At 44.6% G+C, this 19,313-nt stretch overlaps 1 protein-coding gene across 5 annotated transcripts in view; it reads left to right on the forward strand.

Annotated features, from left to right (window-relative positions):
* The window catches only part of ADARB1 (adenosine deaminase RNA specific B1), a 113,722-nt gene extending 98,971 nt beyond the window's left edge, over window positions 1-14,751 (forward strand). For 3 of the 5 annotated variants that reach the window (XM_040439247.1, XM_040439245.1, XM_040439248.1), the window contains 7 exons: window positions 1,773-1,887; window positions 1,971-2,139; window positions 7,189-7,337; window positions 8,820-8,988; window positions 9,315-9,496; window positions 10,888-11,066; window positions 11,375-14,750. In XM_040439247.1, the coding sequence (XP_040295181.1) occupies window positions 1,773-1,887; window positions 1,971-2,139; window positions 7,189-7,337; window positions 8,820-8,988; window positions 9,315-9,496; window positions 10,888-11,066; window positions 11,375-11,551 (1,140 nt within the window). In that variant the 3' untranslated portion in view covers window positions 11,552-14,750. Of the gene's footprint in view, window positions 1-1,772; window positions 1,888-1,970; window positions 2,140-7,188; window positions 7,338-8,819; window positions 8,989-9,314; window positions 9,497-10,887; window positions 11,067-11,374 lie in introns of all 5 variants that reach the window. The other 2 variants (XM_040439246.1, XM_040439244.1) reach the window with 1 other exon arrangement.
* Window positions 14,752-19,313: the final 4,562 nt, after the last annotated feature.

The raw sequence follows: 19,313 nt of genomic DNA on the forward strand, positions 1-19,313 counted from the left end.
AAAACATTGGTGGTGCAGTGCGCCCCCCCCCCAGTATTACTCCATTGGTGGCAGTGGCCACAGGATCCCCTCTCCCCTGCTCCTCCGATCGGAGCCCCAGCTGTGTAAGCCTGGGGCTCCGATCGGTTACCATGGCAGCCAGGACGCTATTGAAGCCCTGGCTGCCCTGGTAATCTCCATGCTGCTGTGTGCACTATGCACAGAGCATCAGGGACAGTGTGAGCTCCTATTCACCCTGATAGAGATCTATCAGGGGGAATAGGACAAGGGTTCTAGTCCCTAAGGGGGCTAAAAGTTAGTAAAAAAAAAAAACACAAAAATATTAAGTATAAATGAAAAAGATTTATAAAAAAAAATACACATTAACAATAAACAAAAAAATACACATTAACAATAAACATATTAATTTTCAGCAGATTTGTGTAGGATTTATTTTTTTTTCTCAAAAATGAAAATTCCCAGAATATCGGTATAAATTATCGGCTATCGGCCTGAAAGCTCACAAATTATCGGTATCGGCCCTAAAAAATCAATATCGGTCGATCCCTACTCCATAGTGAGATCACTCATGCAGTGGGAGAAGGAATAGTGCTGCGAGCCCCACCTATAACAGGCCATGTGACACAGGCTACCAGGTGCCCTAGGATGTTACCAGCATTGCACAATGGCACATTCCATATAAAGAAAAAGCACTAAAATAAAGTATTGTCAGTTGCATATCATTGTGGTGCACCTTTTACAGTGATTTATTCATGGCAGTGGAGCCTGACAGGAATAGGGAGGATGCTATCCTGCTTCCCGTTCTTGTCAGGCTGCTCAACCACGACACCATATCATGTAGAGGATTGTATCATTACCATCTATAGTAGAGCAGAGTTCCTGCTCCACAATAGTAATGGAGCGATTGTACATGAGATGCTGTCAGGCTGTGCAGCCTGAGATCTCCACATTCTTGGACGTGTTGCTTGAGGACATGATTATACCATTCCCAGAGGACCCCTGCTTACACAGCGATTTTTATGGTGTACTTTAAGCGGGTGTTTTGCTACTTCAACAAAAATGCCTAAGGCTGAGTTCACATCAGCGTTCAGCCTTTCCGTTCTCCTGCTCCGTTATAGGAGCAGGAGAACGGGAAGGACAGATTTGGCACATAGCTGAGCCGAACGGAGCCCACGGGCCCCATAGACTATAGTGGGGTCCGTTAGGTTTCCGCTCAGAGGAAGATTTTTGAAGCGGAGACAAAAGTTCTTAATGCACAATTTTTGTCTGTTTCAGAAATCAGTGGAGACAAATCGACAAAAATGTACAAAAATCTTCAGCTGTTGGTGATTTTACGCAGCACTCGCTGCTATTGAAAATAGGGTGGGAAAGTGGACCTGGTTTGTTAGATTAGTAGGTTTTCATCAGATTTAAGAAATACGACCTTTTTTAAAAGTCACAACATTTTTTATAATTTCCAGTAAGGGGCTGGAGTAAAAACGGGAGTAACATCTCTAGATATTTTTAAAGATGTGCCAATAAATTAAAGGAATCTGGAAAATATGAATGGAAGATTTCTACAAGCCCTGCAGACTGACAACCACTCTAGGCAACATTTATTCTTTCTAATCATCTCATTAAGGGGCATCTGTCAGCAGATTTTTACCTATGACACTGGCTGACCTGTTACATGGTCCCATGTTCATATGTGCATTGCTGAGAAAAATAATGTAATATATGCAAATGAGTTGACAGGGCCAGGTGTGAGAACGTTTGCCTTTCTATCTTTGCAGGTGCTGGCTGATGCTGTTGCACGTTTGGTCATAGAGAAGTTCAGCGAGCTAACAGATAATTTTACCTCCCCACATGCAAGGAGAAAAGTGCTAGCCGGAGTTGTCATGACGACAGGTACTTTTTAATATCATCAGTTTTTTCCAGTTTTGATGGTCTTTGAAATGAATCTGCTCAATACTGATAATTTTTATACTTAGGAATAGATGTGAAAGACGCCCAGGTCATCAGCGTTTCCACCGGAACCAAATGCATCAATGGGGAGTATATGAGTGATCGTGGTTTGGCGCTAAATGACTGTCATGCTGAAATTGTAGCTCGCAGGTCACTGCTTAGATTTCTCTACACACAGCTTGAATTATTTCTAAGGTGAGAAGAAAAAATGCAGCATTTTCATTGTACCGGTAATCCTGGTATCCTGCATATGCAGTTTACCCAATTTGCACTGTATTTTGTTTCTCTGTATGCACATAAAATGTGTTACTGGGGCCTAAACTTTGGGGTACTTTTTTCAACCCCTGACTTTTTTTTTTACAAAGGGGAAAACAAGTACAGAATTTCTCACCCACATTCACTGCATGAGCTGCTAGCTCATATTGGTACTTGTCCAGGGGCGTACACAGAAATCACTGGGCCCCATAGCAAGAGTCTGAATTGGGCCCCCAACCCCGCCCACTACCCACCCCTGGCCCATCCCACCTCCTGGCTCCTCCTCTGCCACACCCCCATTTGCCAATAAAAAAATGTATACATGTTCTACTGAAACCGTTAGAAACCTTTAAGAAATAGGTGCTGAATTCAGGTGCTTATAGCGCTTTATAATCCATACTCTCTCTGTATGGGAGTAAGGATCTCAGCCATGTACAGCACACATCACTGCTCCTGCCTGTCTGCTTTGGTAAAGTCGGGCATAAATGGGCGATGTCAGGCTTTAGCAGAGCGGGCACAGGGCGCCATATGTATGCGAGCACAACTGAACGAGTGCAGGGAAGGAGCCCGCACATATATCACTCCTCCTGCCTGTGCCCACTGCGGTAAAGCCTGACACAGCTTTGTTACCAGCGCCATTTTTTCATCACTTCTCTCACCCCAAAAAATGTAATAAAATGTGATTTAAAAAGTCACACACACTCCAAAAGGGTATCAATAAAAACTACAGTTCCTCCCGCAAAAAATGAGCCCCCACACAACTCAGTCGATCATATAACTATAAAAAAGTTATGGGGGTCAGAATATGGTGATGTAAAAAAGTAAATATATATTTTTTTTTATTAAAGTGTTAATGTATTTTTACACTATTTAGGCCTCTTTCACACTTGCGTTGTCCGGATCCGGCGTGTACTCCACTTGCCGGAATTACACTCCGGATCCGGAAAAACGCAAGTGTACTGAAAGCATTTGAAGACGGAACAGTCTTCCAAATGCGTTCAGTGTTACTATGGCACCCAGGACGCTATTAAAGTCCTGGTTGCCATAGTAGGAGCGGGGGAGCGGTATACTTACAGTCCGTGCGGCTCCCGGGGCGCTCCAGAATGACGTCAGAGCGCCCCAAGTATACTGCTCCCCCGCTCCCCGCTACACTTTACCATGGCTGCCAGGACTTTAGCGTCCCGGCAGCCATGGTAACCACTCTGAAAAAGCTAAATGTCGGCTCCGGCAATGCGCCGAAACGACGTTTAGCTTAAGGCCGGATCCGGATCAATGCCTTTCAATGGGCATTAATTCCGGATCCGGCTTTGCGGCAAGTGTTCCGGATTTTTGGCCGGAGCAAAAAGCGCAGCATGCTGCGGTATTTTCTCTGGCCAAAAAACGTTCCGTTCCGGAACTGAAGACATCCTGATGCATCCTGAACGGATTTCTCTCCATTCAGATTGCATTAGGATAATCCTGATCAGGATTCTTCCGGCATAGAGCCCCGACGACGGAACTCTATGCCGGAAGACAAGAACGCAGGTGTGAAAGAGCCCTTAGACATAAAAAACCTATACATATGTGGTATCGTTGTAATCGTACTGACCCAGAGAATGAAGGGAACAGGTCAGTTTTGCCACAAAGCTAAAGCTGTAGGAACAAAACCTCTAAAAAGGTGGAAAGATTGTGGGGTTTTCCCACAAAAAAAAGTTATGGCTCAAGGAAGATAGGGAAGGAAAAATAAAATGCAAAAATGAAAAAACCTCTGGTATCCTAAGGGTTAAAGGGGCTATCTAATCCCTATTATGCCCCCCAAATTGCCCAGGCACCGCATACAGTTAATACTTATGCCCAATGGGGGGGTGCAGACAATAGCAGGCTGCGTCAGAAATGAGCCTCCCTAGCGTCACCCGCGATGCTAGGGAGGCTCGTTCCCATTGTGGCCTGCTATTGGCTGCTCCCCCCTATGTCGCTGGATGTATTAATCTGCGTGACGGGAGGGAGGCAGTGGCGGCTGTGTGGGCATCAGGAGCAATGCGGGTGCTGGGGAATGAGGTAAGTAAGGTGCCTGGCCCGAGCATTTTGGGGGGCATTATAGGGGTTGGATAACCCCTTTAACTCATTGCTGCTGATGCTAAGTGTGCACATAGCCTCCAATCATATTCTCTCCCCGCCCCTGCAAGGTGACTGATATGCTGGGGGGCCCTATAGGATCATAGAGGACTCAGGAGGACAGTGTGCTTCCACCCTCTTCTCCCCGGGGAGTGAGGGGGGGGGGGGGGAGTAGGAGGAAAGCACACTGTCCTCCTGAGTCCTCTATGATCCTACAGGGCCCCCTTCCCCCAAACTCCACTACTTGCTGCTGCCCTCCCCCTATCAAGAATACCCATATCCAACAAATACCACATATGAACTTTATATTAAGTCTGCTGCTGTCCTCTTACTGTGGCACACTTCTGTGTTCACTGACCAGTCCGTCAGTATGGACCAGGGGTGGGGGGCACTCACTGGCTGATGACTGTCTTGAGGGTGGGCGGCAGATGGCGGGCAGCACGTGAGCGCAGAGGATAACTCTGCCACGCCGGGTGCACTCCTCTATTAGGGTGACCAGACGTCCGTTTTTTAGACTCCTGGTCCTCCGTCCGGAACAAGGCCAGGACGGACAACCAGAAGTCCTCCTTTTTTGTGGTCATCAGCGACTCTAGACTCGATGAGTACGGGGCACTTTAAGGATCACTCACATCACGGCGTAGAGCGCACCGACATCAGTCGCACGTCCGGCAGTCAATTCTGGTTTGTGCAGGCGCGGCCACGCAGGAAGTGGAGGAACAGACTCTGAGGAGCGCAGCTGCGCTGAGGTACTCCCTGGTCTGTGCTGTGGGCCGTCGGGGATTGCTCAAAGGAGGGAAGGGCAGGCGCTGGTAATTTTGAAAGGGGTTAATAATACCTACTGTGTGGGTCCTGGGAACAGCTGAAAGGGGGAAATAAATAAGTGTGAAGAGGGGACTGAAAGGGGTTAATAAATACTGTGAATGAGGGACTGCTGAAAAGGGTTAATGTGAAGGCCCTTCACACTTTCACAGTATTTATTAACCCCTTTCAGCAGTTCCCCATTCACAGTATTTATTAAGCCCTCAGGGAACTGCTGAAAAGGGTTAATAAATACTGTGAATAGGGTACTGCTGAAAGGGGTTACCGTTAATAACTACTACTGTCCCTCCAGGACACCCATGACCCCTCCACAAGTTCTTACCTCTCCTCCACCCGTTTCCCGGCAGGCGATGGGGGCGTGGCTTCGCGGAGGTGGGCGTGGTTTGTAAGTTTTGGGGGCGTGGCCGGCGAGATCCATGACGCCAGTGGCCACCCTAGTCTCTATGTGTGCCTGGCTGCGCTGCTCCTGCTGCCTGATACACTGGCCAACCAGCAGCAGCAGGATCCTTGCCTGGGAGGGAGATGCAGCCCGAACAATGGGTGGGGTTGGAGCCGGAGGGAGAAGTTCAAGAATGCCGCATGAAAAACTATGAATAAACTGTCACTGTCTTGTTGTGCAGAGTAGGGGGCGGAGCCTTTCATGCCCTCCGGGCCCCCCTGTGCCGCGGGCCCCATAGCAACGGCGTGGTCTGCCTATATTGGCAGTACGCCACTGTACTTGTCTCTAGCACTTCCAGTCCGATCCCAGTAGGATTGCAGGATGGCTGTGACAAGTTGTCAAGTATATCTTTTGACTAAAGTAGTTCTGTAGGTAGTCGTTAGTATCAGGGTACTTAATGGGTATCTGTCATTACTTACCAGAAGGTGAAATGGTCGGCCACTGTAGATTGATGCTTGTCTTCTGAGTCTGATTAGTATCTCTGGTATTTCTACATGTGCTGGTGCATCAAGGGTGGTGCCATTGCACCCAGAGGCTTCACTACCTGTCTGCTATGCCACATCCCCACCTCTGTTACAGACGGGCCAGGCAGTGAAAACATAATCACGCCTGGCCCTGAAGTCTCACATGAGTGTTCAGCACATGCACGGTAGTTCTTACATTAATCAGCATCTGCTTCTGATTAGGGATGCGCGAAGTTAAAGTTTTGAAGTTCGGGTATATGCTGAATTGCTATATGGATTCCGTTACCACAGGCCATAACGCAAATCAATGACTGAATGCATAATGGAAAGCCTTTAGAGGCATTCCGTCATAATAGAAGTCTATGGCCTGCATAATGTATCTGTCCCGTTTCCGTTATGCAGTAGAGGACTCTGGACGGATCTGTTATGCTGGCCCTATTATGACGGAATGCCTCTAAAGGCTTTCCATTATGCATTCCGTCATTGAATTGCATTATGTTGTAAATCGGGCGGCACTATGTGGAGATATGGGTGCACGGTCGCCGCAGGTACTTCAATAAGGAACGAGTGCCGGTTTAGTTCCTTATTGAATTGCGTTATGGTCCGTGGTAACTGAATCCATAACGCAATTGAGCACATACCTGAACTCGAACTTCAAAACTTGAAGTTTATTCATCCCTACTTCTGATCAGAACTGGTCATAATAGATGTGTCATCTCTAAAGACAGAAGCCTTAATGTGAGTAGAGCTTAAAAGAGGCCATGCACATCAGATAAACGGCAGGATAACCCATCAATTTTGCAGAACTAGCAAACCATCTTATGTGTAAGGGGGTCTTTTGCCTCTTCCCCTAATGGCAGATGTTTGGGGGGGGGGGGAAGAAGAATTGGGCATGTTAGATTTCAACATGTCCTATCTGTTCTCACAGGCTGATGGGTGAGGTGTCTGGCAACCGCTTATTCCCCACTTCCTTTTGAGAATATTATCACACTAGGCTAAGCATGCCTGTGTATGGAAGGGGGGGGTGTAGAACGGAATATCATATGGTATATGACATCTATATGCTGTATTCAGTGTAGCAATATTAACAGGAACATTTTCTCAGCACTGTATATGGAGTGTTTGATCTAGTAAAGATTCTGCTATCATTTCCATGTCTTCCTCTTCACTCAGCTCAAAAGAAGATCAGCAAACATCCATATTTATGAAGTGTGAGCGCGGTGGTTTTCGACTGAAGGACAATGTTCAGTTCCACCTGTACATCAGTACATCACCATGTGGAGATGCTCGTATTTTCTCACCGCATGAAGCTGGACAAGAAGGTACTACAATCGTTGTCTAAGAGTGCGCTAAAATAGTCCCCATTTGGCTTAAGGTCTTTCTAGACTGCTGATACGGAGCCGTAATGAACATCCTTCTAAGGCTACTTTCACACTAGCGTTCGGGGCTCCGCTTGTGAGTTCCGTTTGAAGGCTCTCACAAGCGGCCCCGAACGGATCCGTCCAGCCCTAATGCATTCTGAGTGGATGCGGATCTGCTCAGAATGCATCAGTCTGGCACCGTTTGTCCTCCGCTCTGCTCAGCAGGCGGACACCCGATCGCGGCTTGCAGCGTTCGGGTGTCCGCCTGGCCGTGCGGAGGCAAACTGATCCGTCCAGACTTACAATGTAAGTCAATGGGGACGGATCCGTTTGAAGTTGACACAATATGGCACAATTTTCAAACGGATCCGTCCCCCATTGATTTTCAATGTAAAGTCAAAACGGATCAGTTTGCATTATTATGAACAAAAAAAAATAAATTATTATATATTATTTTTTTTTGTTCATGGTAATGCAAACGGATCCGTTCTGAACGGATCTAAGCGTTTGCATATAGGTGCGGATCAGTCTGTGCAGATACCAGACGGATCCGCACCTAAACGCAGGTGTGAAAGTAGCCTTAGACATAAGTCAATCTAACTGATTGTGGGGGGCACAGAATTTCCCCGCTGATCAGCTGTTTGAGGAGGCACTCTCGGTGCTGCTGCCTCTCCCTGGACCAGTGACATCACGTTAATCGGGCACACGGTGTGCAGGTCAGTCCTCTTCAGAAGAATGAGTCTCGGCTGCAATTCCAAGCACAGCGGCTGTCCAAAGGATATCACTGTGCTTGGTAAGCTGTGAGGAGGCTGTGGCGCTCACAAGGGTGCCGTGGTCTCTTCAAACAGCTGTGAGGAAGGGGTGCCAGTAGTTGGACCCCCATCACACAATGAGGGCATATCCTAGCACAGGGGGTAGGCAACCTTCACCACTCTGTGCTGTGAAACTATAGCTTAAAGCATGCACACTTGCTCTGCTCTTCTCATAACTTCCATAGAAATGAATGGAGCATGTTGGGAATTGTAGTTTCACAACAGCTGGAGAGCCGAAGCTTGCTGACCCCTGTCCTAGCGATATGCCCCCATTGTCTGAGATGACACAACCCTTTTAAGGCTTCTGATATATGGGGATGCTGAATAAATAATCGGTTTGGGAGCATTTCTCATCCCAGTATTATTGATATGCCTGGTAATTGTACAGCTCTGTCTATTGCACAATGTAAATCTGTTCAGTGACTTCATCCTTTTTCTCAGCTGTTACGCAGCTGACCCAGTTCTTTGTAGGCCTTCTATAGCATTGAGACGTATAGTAGGATTTCTATTGTAATTATTGAATAAAACTGAATCACTTTTATGGTATTTAACGAAAACATGCATCTGTCACAGAAAGCCATTTATCTGTTGTGTCCTCTTTGTCTTTCATGTCTTGTATGTATCTTTACAGATCACGGTGATCGCCATCCTAACCGAAAGGCCCGTGGACAACTTCGTACGAAGATAGAGTCTGGAGAGGGTACTATTCCTGTCCGGTCAAGCAGTACTATCCAAACATGGGATGGGGTTTTGCAAGGAGAGAGATTGCTCACCATGTCTTGCAGTGATAAGATTGCCAGGTAAGTTGATGAGGGTGCAGGATAAAAGCTTCTAACTGAATTATTTTGCACACATTTGTTCTGAAATTTATCTGGGTCACTTCTGAATGGATCCAGCACGGATATTATGGCTCAGTTCTGAACAGAAGCCATGATGTAAACATACAGAAATTTCTGTCATCTTAAGATCAATATCAGTAAAAAAAATAATAATAATATATATACACACACACACATACACACACACATTAAAATTATTAAATTGTACTGCTTTTGCTAGTATGTTTGCGTGACCTTTCTCGTTCGGTGGTGAGATAATCGCATCTTTTTTCAAACTTCCAATCCAGGTGGAACGTTGTGGGAATCCAGGGATCGCTCTTCAGTCTCTTCGTTGAGCCAATCTATTTCTCCAGTATTATCTTGGGCAGCCTCTATCATGGCGATCATCTCTCCAGGGCCGTGTACCAGAGAATATCTGATATAGAAGATTTTCCCCCACTGTATTCACTAAACAAGCCTTTACTCAGTGGTAGGTCCTATGTACTACTGTTCTTTAATATGTTATGTATGACTTCTTGAATATGGACATTTTAAAGTACTTTAAAAAAATAAGAACGTCATTCAAGTTCAATAGATACTAATGTTTTGGTGTGCTTTAGCAAAATGGGAAGGTTTCAGGCTTTAGTTTCATATGATGGGTATTATCAACATTGTAAAAGGGGTCTTCAGGGAACAGAATATTGATAAGCCTATCCTCTGGATATGCCATAACTGATTGAGTTATGACTTGTGGTGCCCCCACCTATCAGTTGTTTGAGGGGGCCAGGTGGCTTGTTTGAGCACTGTGACCTCTTCACTCTTTATACCGATCTGTCGACCTCTATAGCATCTGCTTAGTAGCAACGGTGCAGGTCGGTCCTATTCAAGTGAATAGGATAAGGTTGCAATACTCTGCATATGATATAATATGCAGTGTGTGTGTATATGTATGTATATATATAATATATATATTCTGCAGCACTCCCAAAATGTTCAGTAGTAGTGTTTATTTTTATTCATGGTGGTTGGTCTCATGTTCAGCTGTTTGCACACCACCATAAGGATTTTTGCTGTGCTGCCTTATTTTGTTTAGATATAATTAGTATGGTTGATGGTTGAACTTTAAGAACATACGCTTTTCAAGCAGCTGATCTGCTGGGGTATGATTTTGATGCATCAATATTCTGATCCTGGACAACTATTGAAGCCAGTGCACGGTGAAGGAGAGGACCCTGCCTGCGAGGGTTTTTACTTAGGGTACTTTCACACTTGCGGCAGAGGTATCCGGTAAAACGTATGCCAACTGATTGCATTTTAAGACTGATCAGGATCCTGATACGTCTTACAAATGCATTGAAATGCCGGATCAGTCTTTCCGGAAAAACAGATCCGGCATTTTTTCTTTTCTTTTTCACTTTTTTTTCCGGCACTAATACATTCCTATGGGAAAAATTACTGCAAGTGTTCAGTTTTTTTGGCTGGAGATAAAACCTCTGCATGCTGCGGTATTTTCTCTGTCCTGAAAAGTCAAAAAGACTGAACTGAAGACCTCCTGATGCATCCTGAACGGACTGCTCTCCATTCAGAATGCATTAGGATAAAACTGATCAGTTCTTTTCCAGTATTGAGCCCCTAGGACGGAGCTCTATGCCGGAAAAGAAAAACGCAAACGCAAGTGTGAAAGTACCCTTACTCACCTACAAAACAAACAAAAATTCCAACCAAGAGGAAAAACTCTGCTTGGAGTGATGTACTTTCATTAGGTCCTGGTCTCATCATGTATTGGAAGATGCATGTTGGTGAATACAGGGTGTTTGAAGTGACTGTCTTAGCCCATACTGTATCATGCCACACCATCCAATCTTTGCCTCTTTTTGCCAGGAATTAGTAATGCAGAAGCTCGCCAACCGGGCAAGGCTCCTAGTTTCAGTGTCAACTGGACAATAGGAGACCCCAGCCTTGAAGTCATCAATGCTACAACTGGCAAGGATGAATTGGGTCGTGCGTCACGTCTCTGTAAACATGCTCTCTACAGTCGATGGATGCGTATTCATGCAAAGGTGAGTTTCCAGGCGTTCCAGTGTTGTCTTGAATGCACAGATCCTACTGCTTCAGGGAATGCTGTTGGGCTCATTTCATGCTGACAGAGTTCAACATGGCTGCCATTGGGAATTTATTATCCATTCTCCGTGTTCTATGCTTTAAAGTAGCTAATGTACATTTATTTCCTATAAACTGTAATTCAGTAAGTAGTATATAAATGGCTCTAAATGAACTGTAACTGTCTAAAATCACAAGATGTAATGTCACCATAGACTCAGTGCTGTGTGCAATCCATACTAATCCCTGCTTGTTTTTCTCTTGACAGCTCTCCTCCAGCCTGAGATGTAAAACTGGGAAGCCCAATCTATACTACGATACAAAGAAATCTGCCACAGAATACCAGGCGGCGAAGGAATGCGTCTTTAAAGCCTTTCAAAAGGCAGGACTTGGTGCCTGGGTTAAAAAACCTATAGAGCAAGACCAGTTTCCCCTCACTGGTTAAAGTCTTGAACGAATCGATTGATTTTAGTTTTTCCTTTGTCAGGCAGGAGCATATGACACTATAAACCTCATCATGATTTCTCCATTCTCTGACGTGCCAATCATCCTCAAACCACACATTGTTTTATAGGATCTGGAAATAATTGTGTTTTTATTTATTCCTTAGTGACCAAAGGCAATCCATCTTTTGTAAGCACCTGCCTCAGTTTTTATTTTAGGTAAAATGTATTTTCTGTAGCTGGATCTCTCACCTCTGTAAATTGTAGATACCTACAACAGCACCAGTGTGCGATACAATGGGCAGCTGATTTGAACGTGGAAAGCGATTCTTATTTCACTGCAGATATGTTCTTGTTCATGGTTTTACACTGTATTTTTAGGTGGCGTATTTCATGAGCTTCGTTTTGTGAAATTTAGCCTGCTGTTGACACTAATGTGACCAGCAATATGTTGGAAATTTTATATATATATTTTTTTTTTATTAACCTGTCTTTGCTTACATATTGCCGATTGAAAAATCAAGAACCGGCACCCCTTCTGCTATACTACAAGGGTTCAGTACCAGCTGCTACACATGTGTGTCATTGGTATCTGTGTATGTATGGCTAAGGTTTTATTATGCAGCTTTTATTCTGTACTTGTGTCTCATTTACCCATGTTGTGAATTCAGAATTGTACTGTTGGTAACTGGATTGAAACTCATTTGTATCTTTCTTGCTTTTAGGCTGTAATTGTGAACCGAGACCTATAAAGAATTAAATTGTTTGCTGAAAATACAGTATATACATAAAACCACACAATTGTTTTGCAGAAATACGTTGCTTGGCATTTAATAAGAGGTTTTAAATTACTTTTCTATGCATATAGACAAATTCCAAAGTTACGTCCATGCATGATGGGGGGGGGGGGGGGGGAGATGGGTGATGGCAGATTTCGCCACAGTTCTGATGCTAATCTGCATATTTTTCATGGATTTCACACTATATATCGCAAAGGGTGAAAATCCGCAACAAGAATTCACGTGCTGCAGATATATGAATGCAGGTCAATTTATGCGCTTGTGGCAGAGATTTGTTAATCCTCTTTGCTGTAGTTGTATATTTCACTGTGGATTTTCCACCCACAAATCTAGAGTCATAAACAGATTTGATTAAAACTATTTACCAACATCCTTTAACAAAGGAGTCTCATGTTGGGACAAGTTTATTTTTTTAAATTAGAATAGCTAGCATTTCATTCAATAGCTGCGGTTTCATTCAAAAATGACAGGCTGATAGTGTATGCTAAATATATAGCTGTCTTATCTATACACAAAGATGATATCATTACAGGCAGGATTAGAATGACACACAAGCAGATAACTGCAGTAAAGTGATCTATACATACCAAGGAGTGGTGCCTATTAGGCTTAGTGGCAGGGCAAAAACTGCAGGAATTTAGTTCAAATATCGATATTGGTGTGGAAAATTAAAAAATTATTTTAAAGTATGTTAAACAAAAATGTGATTTAAACAATAGATCATTTTCTGATGACACATTCCCTTTCTCATTTAGACAATCTCTTAAAAAAAAAAAAAAAAAAAACTCCTGTAACCAAAAGCCATCACATAATGTCCATTACAATAAATGGCTTGGTTTGCTAGAGCAACTCTCCATTCTGTATCCTACAGGGTTAGTGAATTAACCTTCCCTCTTTGATTTTTCATATAGCCAATCATGGTCTTTATGAGGGAACCTCTTAAATGGGTATTCCAGTTATGGAAGTTATCTCCTATCCACACGATAGGGAGCCTGTACCCCTTAAAAGCCCCCTGAAATAAACAGAGCAGCTGGTTGGGCATGTGCGCAACTGGCTTTATTCATTTTCTGATGCACAGGTAAACTTTGAAGAGGAAGCAGGACTCGCACAAGTGTGTGACTCCTTCCAACAGCTGTCCTTTTTAAACATCAGTCAGCAGAGGGAAGATGGGAGTGAAGCGCAGGAGCTGCCTGCCTGCCCGCCCTCCGTCTGATTAGTTGACATCCTTGCGTCCTCTGACCTGTATAATTCTGTCGACGTTGTCTAGATCAGTACAGGTACACTAGTCTGCCCACCAATAATATGAACAGTTTTGGCTCCATAGGTCTGCACCGAACATCAAATATGTACTCTGTTATCACTGTTATCTGTGGTGTTACATAGGACTGCACTGCAGACTCTGATGCCTGAGTTCTGGAAGCCATCCCTTTGAAGGCAACTGTAAACATGATGTGATCCTCAATGAATTTTTTTTTTACACCCCTGTCTTAATAGGTAAAACAAGGTTAACACCATTTGGAATATAGAGAATTGCTTAAAGGGACCCTGTCTCCATTGAACATGGTGTTTGAGCTACAGTTCAGTAGAACTTGTATTTTATACATTTAAATTCTAGCCCAATCCAATCCAGGCTTTGAAGCCAGGGAGGCGGTCCATCAGTGATTGACAGCTATGTGTGTATGTACGGTCATAGAAGGAATGCTGTCAATCACTGATAGCACCATGCCCTTGAATTCAAGGTCCAGAAGGAGCAGGAATTTAAATGTATGGCATTAGGGTTGCACCGGGTATCGAACTTTCGATACCCAATCGATACTTTTACACCCAGATCGATCCAGTACCGGGATTTGCTATTTTTTGATACTAGGCTGCGCTACTGCACAGCCTAGTATCTGTTGGAGAACATGGTGCACGTTGCTCCCGGCGCGCACCATGGTCTTATCAGCCAGCAAAGTAAAGGAATGAATCCCTCCTTCCCATGACCCAGCTACCGCTGGCCACCAATGAGAAGGGAGGGGCTGTGGCCACTGTACAACCAATGAATATAATCAACCTATTAATACGAATCTAAGCGGCGAGTGTCGGAAGTATTATAATCATTGGTGGCGGTGGCCACAGGGTCTCCCCTCCTCCCTCAGAAATTTCACTGGTGGCAGTGGCAGCATCCGATCGAAGCCCCAGCAGTGAAATTGCAGGGCTCCGATTGGTTACCATGACAGCCAGGATGCTACTGAAGCCATCCATGGCTGCCATGTTAAGCTCCCTACTGCTGTGTGTGCACAAAGCAGGGCAACAGGGACAGTGTAAAAATCCAATTCTTTCTAATAGATCTCTATTAGGGTGAATAGGACAAGGGATCAAAAGATAGGACTGTTCTATTATGGGCCACATGTTCCGTAAAAATGTGGCGGTTTTTGGTGTTTTTATTTGATTTTTTTCGCGTGCGATATTGAAACCGAATCAAAATGTTGGTATTGTGACAACCCTATATGGAATTCAAGTTATTACTGCATTGACCCGTCGCAGTTTACACTGAAAACAAGCTGTCAAATTAAAAAGAAAATAGAAAAAAACACCTATAAGCTATCCGCAGTGCGTCCTATAAGGATCCCCACAGTAGTATGCAAGGGAATTTTGCAGCAAGTGTTCAACCACCTTGTATCCTTACCATGTGAAAAGTGTTAACCAGCTTCTGGTAAAATAAATGGGCAGTCTGTATAGGATTGGGCGATATCAAAAATATTCAGACGATAACGATATTAAGAAATTTATCGCGATAACTATATATATCGCGATAAATACCAGTTTTAAAAGAAGAAAAACACAAGGGGACGTTATACTGTATGGGGGCAGCCACAAGGGGACGTTATACTGTATGGGGGCAGCCACAAGGGGACGTTATACTATATCGGGGCAGCCACAAGGTGACGTTATACTTTATGGGCGCAGCCACAAGGAGACGTTACCCTGTATGGGGGCAGCCACAAGGGGACGTTATACTGTATGGGGGCGGCCACAAGGAGACGTTATACTGTATGGGGGCAGCCACAAGGGGACGTTATACTGTATGGGGGCAGCCACAAGGGGACGTTATACTGTATGGGGGCAGCCACAAGGGGACGTTATACTGTATGGGGGCAGCCACAAGGGGACGTTATACTGTATGGGGGCAGCCACAAGGGGACGTTATACTGTATGGGGGCAGCCACAAGGGGACGTTATACTGTATGGGGGCAGCCACAAGGGGACGTTATACTGTATGGGGGCAGCCACAAGGGGACGTTATACTGTATGGGGATAATGGGGGCCACAAGGAGACATTAATTGTCACACTGTATGGCAGTGTTCACCGGGGCAGCAGCCACAAGGAAACATTACAGTATGGGGGCAGCGGCAGCAGCAGCCACAAGGAAACATTACAGTATGGGGGCAGCGGCAGCAGCAGCCACAAGGAAACATTACAGTATGGGGGCAGCGGCAGCAGCAGCCACAAGGAAACATTACAGTATGGGGGCAGCGGCAGCAGCAGCCACAAGGAAACATTACAGTATGGGGGCAGCGGCAGCAGCAGCCACAAGGAGACATTACAGTATGGGGGCAGCAGCGCAGCCACAAGGAGACATTACAGTATGGGGGCAGCAGCCACAAGGTGCTTCCCCCCCATGTCTTATGGCCACCTGTGTGACCTGCCTGCCACCACCATACAGTAATTCCTTCTTGTTGGTCACTGGGGAGGGAGGGACTCATGATGGCTCATTCCCTACCTGCCTGCTGGCTGCTATTTCAATGTGCAGTGCGGACCATGCAGCTAGTTGCATTGCAGGCATGAAGGACTGACGACTGAGTAGGCCAAGGTCGGACAGAAGACATATAATTGGGGCAGAGACATTACACCGCCCGTCCGGCAGCTGTGATAAAGTTCAACTTCTGACTGACTTTACCGCTGCTCAGCCTGGGCGTCATCTGATTCCGACGTTAGACGTCGGTGGGCGGAGACTGCACCATGGGAGCAAGCGAGGAGGAGCCTGGTTGGCCGCTGCGGGAGGCAATTGGTGTGTAATGATGCAGGGGCGGGCGGCCGCAGACGCAGTTTTTGAAGCAATGAAAAATGGAAGTCACAGCAGCATATCCAGTGCGTCTCTTATTGGAAGCCTTGAGTGCGCACACAAAGAAAGTACGACGTTTCGGCTACGCAATACCCTTTGTCAAGTATATGAATTATATATATATATATATATATATATATCTCTCTATATCTCCGAAACGTCGTACTTTGTGTGTGCACTCAAAGCTTCCAATAAAAGACGCACTGGATATGCTGCTGTGACTTCCATTTTTTATCGCTGTTCCTAGACTGCTATGGATCTGCGGTCCCATCGCGGCTGATGCATTCTGGTTTTGGGTCTAAAGGTCTGGTTGTGCTGCTCTTCCACTTTTGTTTGTGCAGTTTTTAAAGCGGTCAGCGCACATGACTGCTTCGTGTGACGTCACAAAATACTGCGGTAATTAGGAAACGGCGATATCGCCGTTTTTTAATACCGCGGTATATCGTGAACACTGGTATATTGCCCAATCCTATATAATGCAAGAACTTAGTGGGTCCTTCAAAGTGAGAACAACTCTTTATAACCCCTATTCTTAGATAACAGAAGGGAATCTCTTATTCAAGACATGTTTTCTTATACAATAGTTCAAAAAAATATATCTTAAAATCCACTAACTTGGCATAGTTTATGTATTTTGAGACCTGAACCTGCGTAGATTAGTCAAGTGATAGTCTAGGCAAAGAAACTGCATTATTTTTAAAAGGATTGTCCGGGCAAACAATCCCACCTGCCATCAGGTGTGAAGCGATACAGCTGGGCATTCAGGTTGTGGAGGTAACTGTCCGACACCCAGTGAGTATTGTACACGGGTACCACGAGTCAGCATAGCATCCATTCAGAATACCCACTGGGTGCTGGATGGTTGTCAGGCATGGCTAGGTATACACACAACTTGTTCACACAGGTATGTCTGTGGTCTATTTTTTTTCTTCTGAACAAGCCTTATGAGGCTACCTCTCCAGAAATATACACCCAGCATCTTCAGGAGATGGGAAAGATACAACAATCATCCTGAAACAGACCAATGGCTACTTTCTGTTCCCTGTTATTGGACAGAGCAGTTGGTGTACAGGAGCAATGTATTGTATGAAACTACCTTGCCCCGAAGGGCACAGCAGATACGTGATAGCCACTAGAGATAAGTGAATTTCATATTTTGAAATTCGTTCACGCTTCATTTACTGGTAAAATGTGAATTGTATTATGGATTCCGTTCCCACGGACCATAACGCAATTCTATAACTGAATGCCTTTAAAGGCATTCTGTTATTCGTTCCGTCATAATAGAAGTCTATGGGCTGCAAAACGGGTCCGTCCCGTTTCAGTTATGAAGGGGAGTCCTCTCCTGCATAACTGAAACTGGACGGCTCTGCTATGCAGCCCATAAACTTCTATTATGACGGAATGCCTCTAAAGGCATTCCATCCTAGAATTGCGTTGTGGTCCGTGGTAACGGAATCCATAACGCAATTCACCTTTTACCAGTACTCACACAAAACTCCAATGATTCTAAACCATGTGTGTGGCCATCTAAACAGAAAACACCCCAAAAGCCACACTACAAAAATGTAAATAAATATAATATTTATTGAATTCCATATAATAAGTATAATACAATCACAGAGAACGGTTAAAAACCAGTAAATTAATCGCAAACAAATTTCCTAACTGGGAATTCGCTCATCTCTAATACAGTAGCCACCCAATGGGCATATGTAATAAGTTGTTAGTTCTGCAACAATAGTGACTACCCCACTGTGCTCCATTAAATCATACACTGATGAACCTCTGTGAGTACCGGTTTTCCACTGCTCATGGATTCATACAACATACCATACTTTGAGTCATTTAGAAAAATAAATTGCTGTAACAACCCTGTTGGTTGTGTTTCAGCAATAGAAGTCTGTATACAACCACACAATCCACGTAGGCAGAGTCAGATTCCTCTCCACTCCTACTTTACCTTGGCACATCACAATGCAATCCTCTCATTTTGTGACTGCAGGTGTAGAAAATAGAATTTGCAGGTCAGTCCATGCTGTTAGTTTAGGATGTTTGCTGGTTTGTGTGCTCATCTATTGCACTGTCTATGGAACATAACCGCATAAACCGGGTTTAATGCAATAAAGCAGGGATTGTGTGTATATAAAATAACCTGGCTCCACTTCTTGTCTGTCGTTATTTCAGCTAAAGTTCTTTCTTTCTGGGTCTGGTGGTACATGGCAGTATCCGGCTAGGCTGGATACAGTGAACTCTAGCAGGCTGTTTCTCTATTGCAGGGATCATAAACCTTTAGCACTCTAGCTGCTGTGAAACTACAACTCCCAGCATGCACACTTGCTCAGCTGTTCTTGCAACTCCCATAGAAGTGAAAGAAAGACTCTGGGAGTTGTAGTTTCAGAACAGCTGGAGTGCTGGAAGTTGCTGATTCCTGCTGGGGGTCCAGGGTGTCGGACCCCCATCTGATCAGATATTTATTAGCTATCTGGACGATAGGTCATCAATAGAAAAGTCTCGGAAAACCCCTTTAGTGGTAACTATGTGGCCATTTCAGGAATCTCTATATGTTGGAAGAATGAGGGTCTCCTGCCCCCTGTGTGACACTAGAAAGAAGTAGATGAGGTGGCCATATATACATGTGTTCATTGTAGTTTACAGGGATAGAAACTCAAACTACTATGAGACCACATGCATGCACGGCCCCCTCCTCTACTATTTTCTATAATGTCATATGTAGTTCAGGAGAACCTCATTCTGCCGAAACATGTGGAGGAGCATTGAGAGAGTTAAATGCATGCATGGTCTCTTCCTTTCTAAACTGCAAATGGGACAATATTCATGTCTTAATCTACATAAAC

Source organism: Bufo bufo, chromosome 7 (assembly GCF_905171765.1).
Source record: "Bufo bufo chromosome 7, aBufBuf1.1, whole genome shotgun sequence".
Lineage (NCBI taxonomy): Eukaryota > Metazoa > Chordata > Amphibia > Anura > Bufonidae > Bufo > Bufo bufo.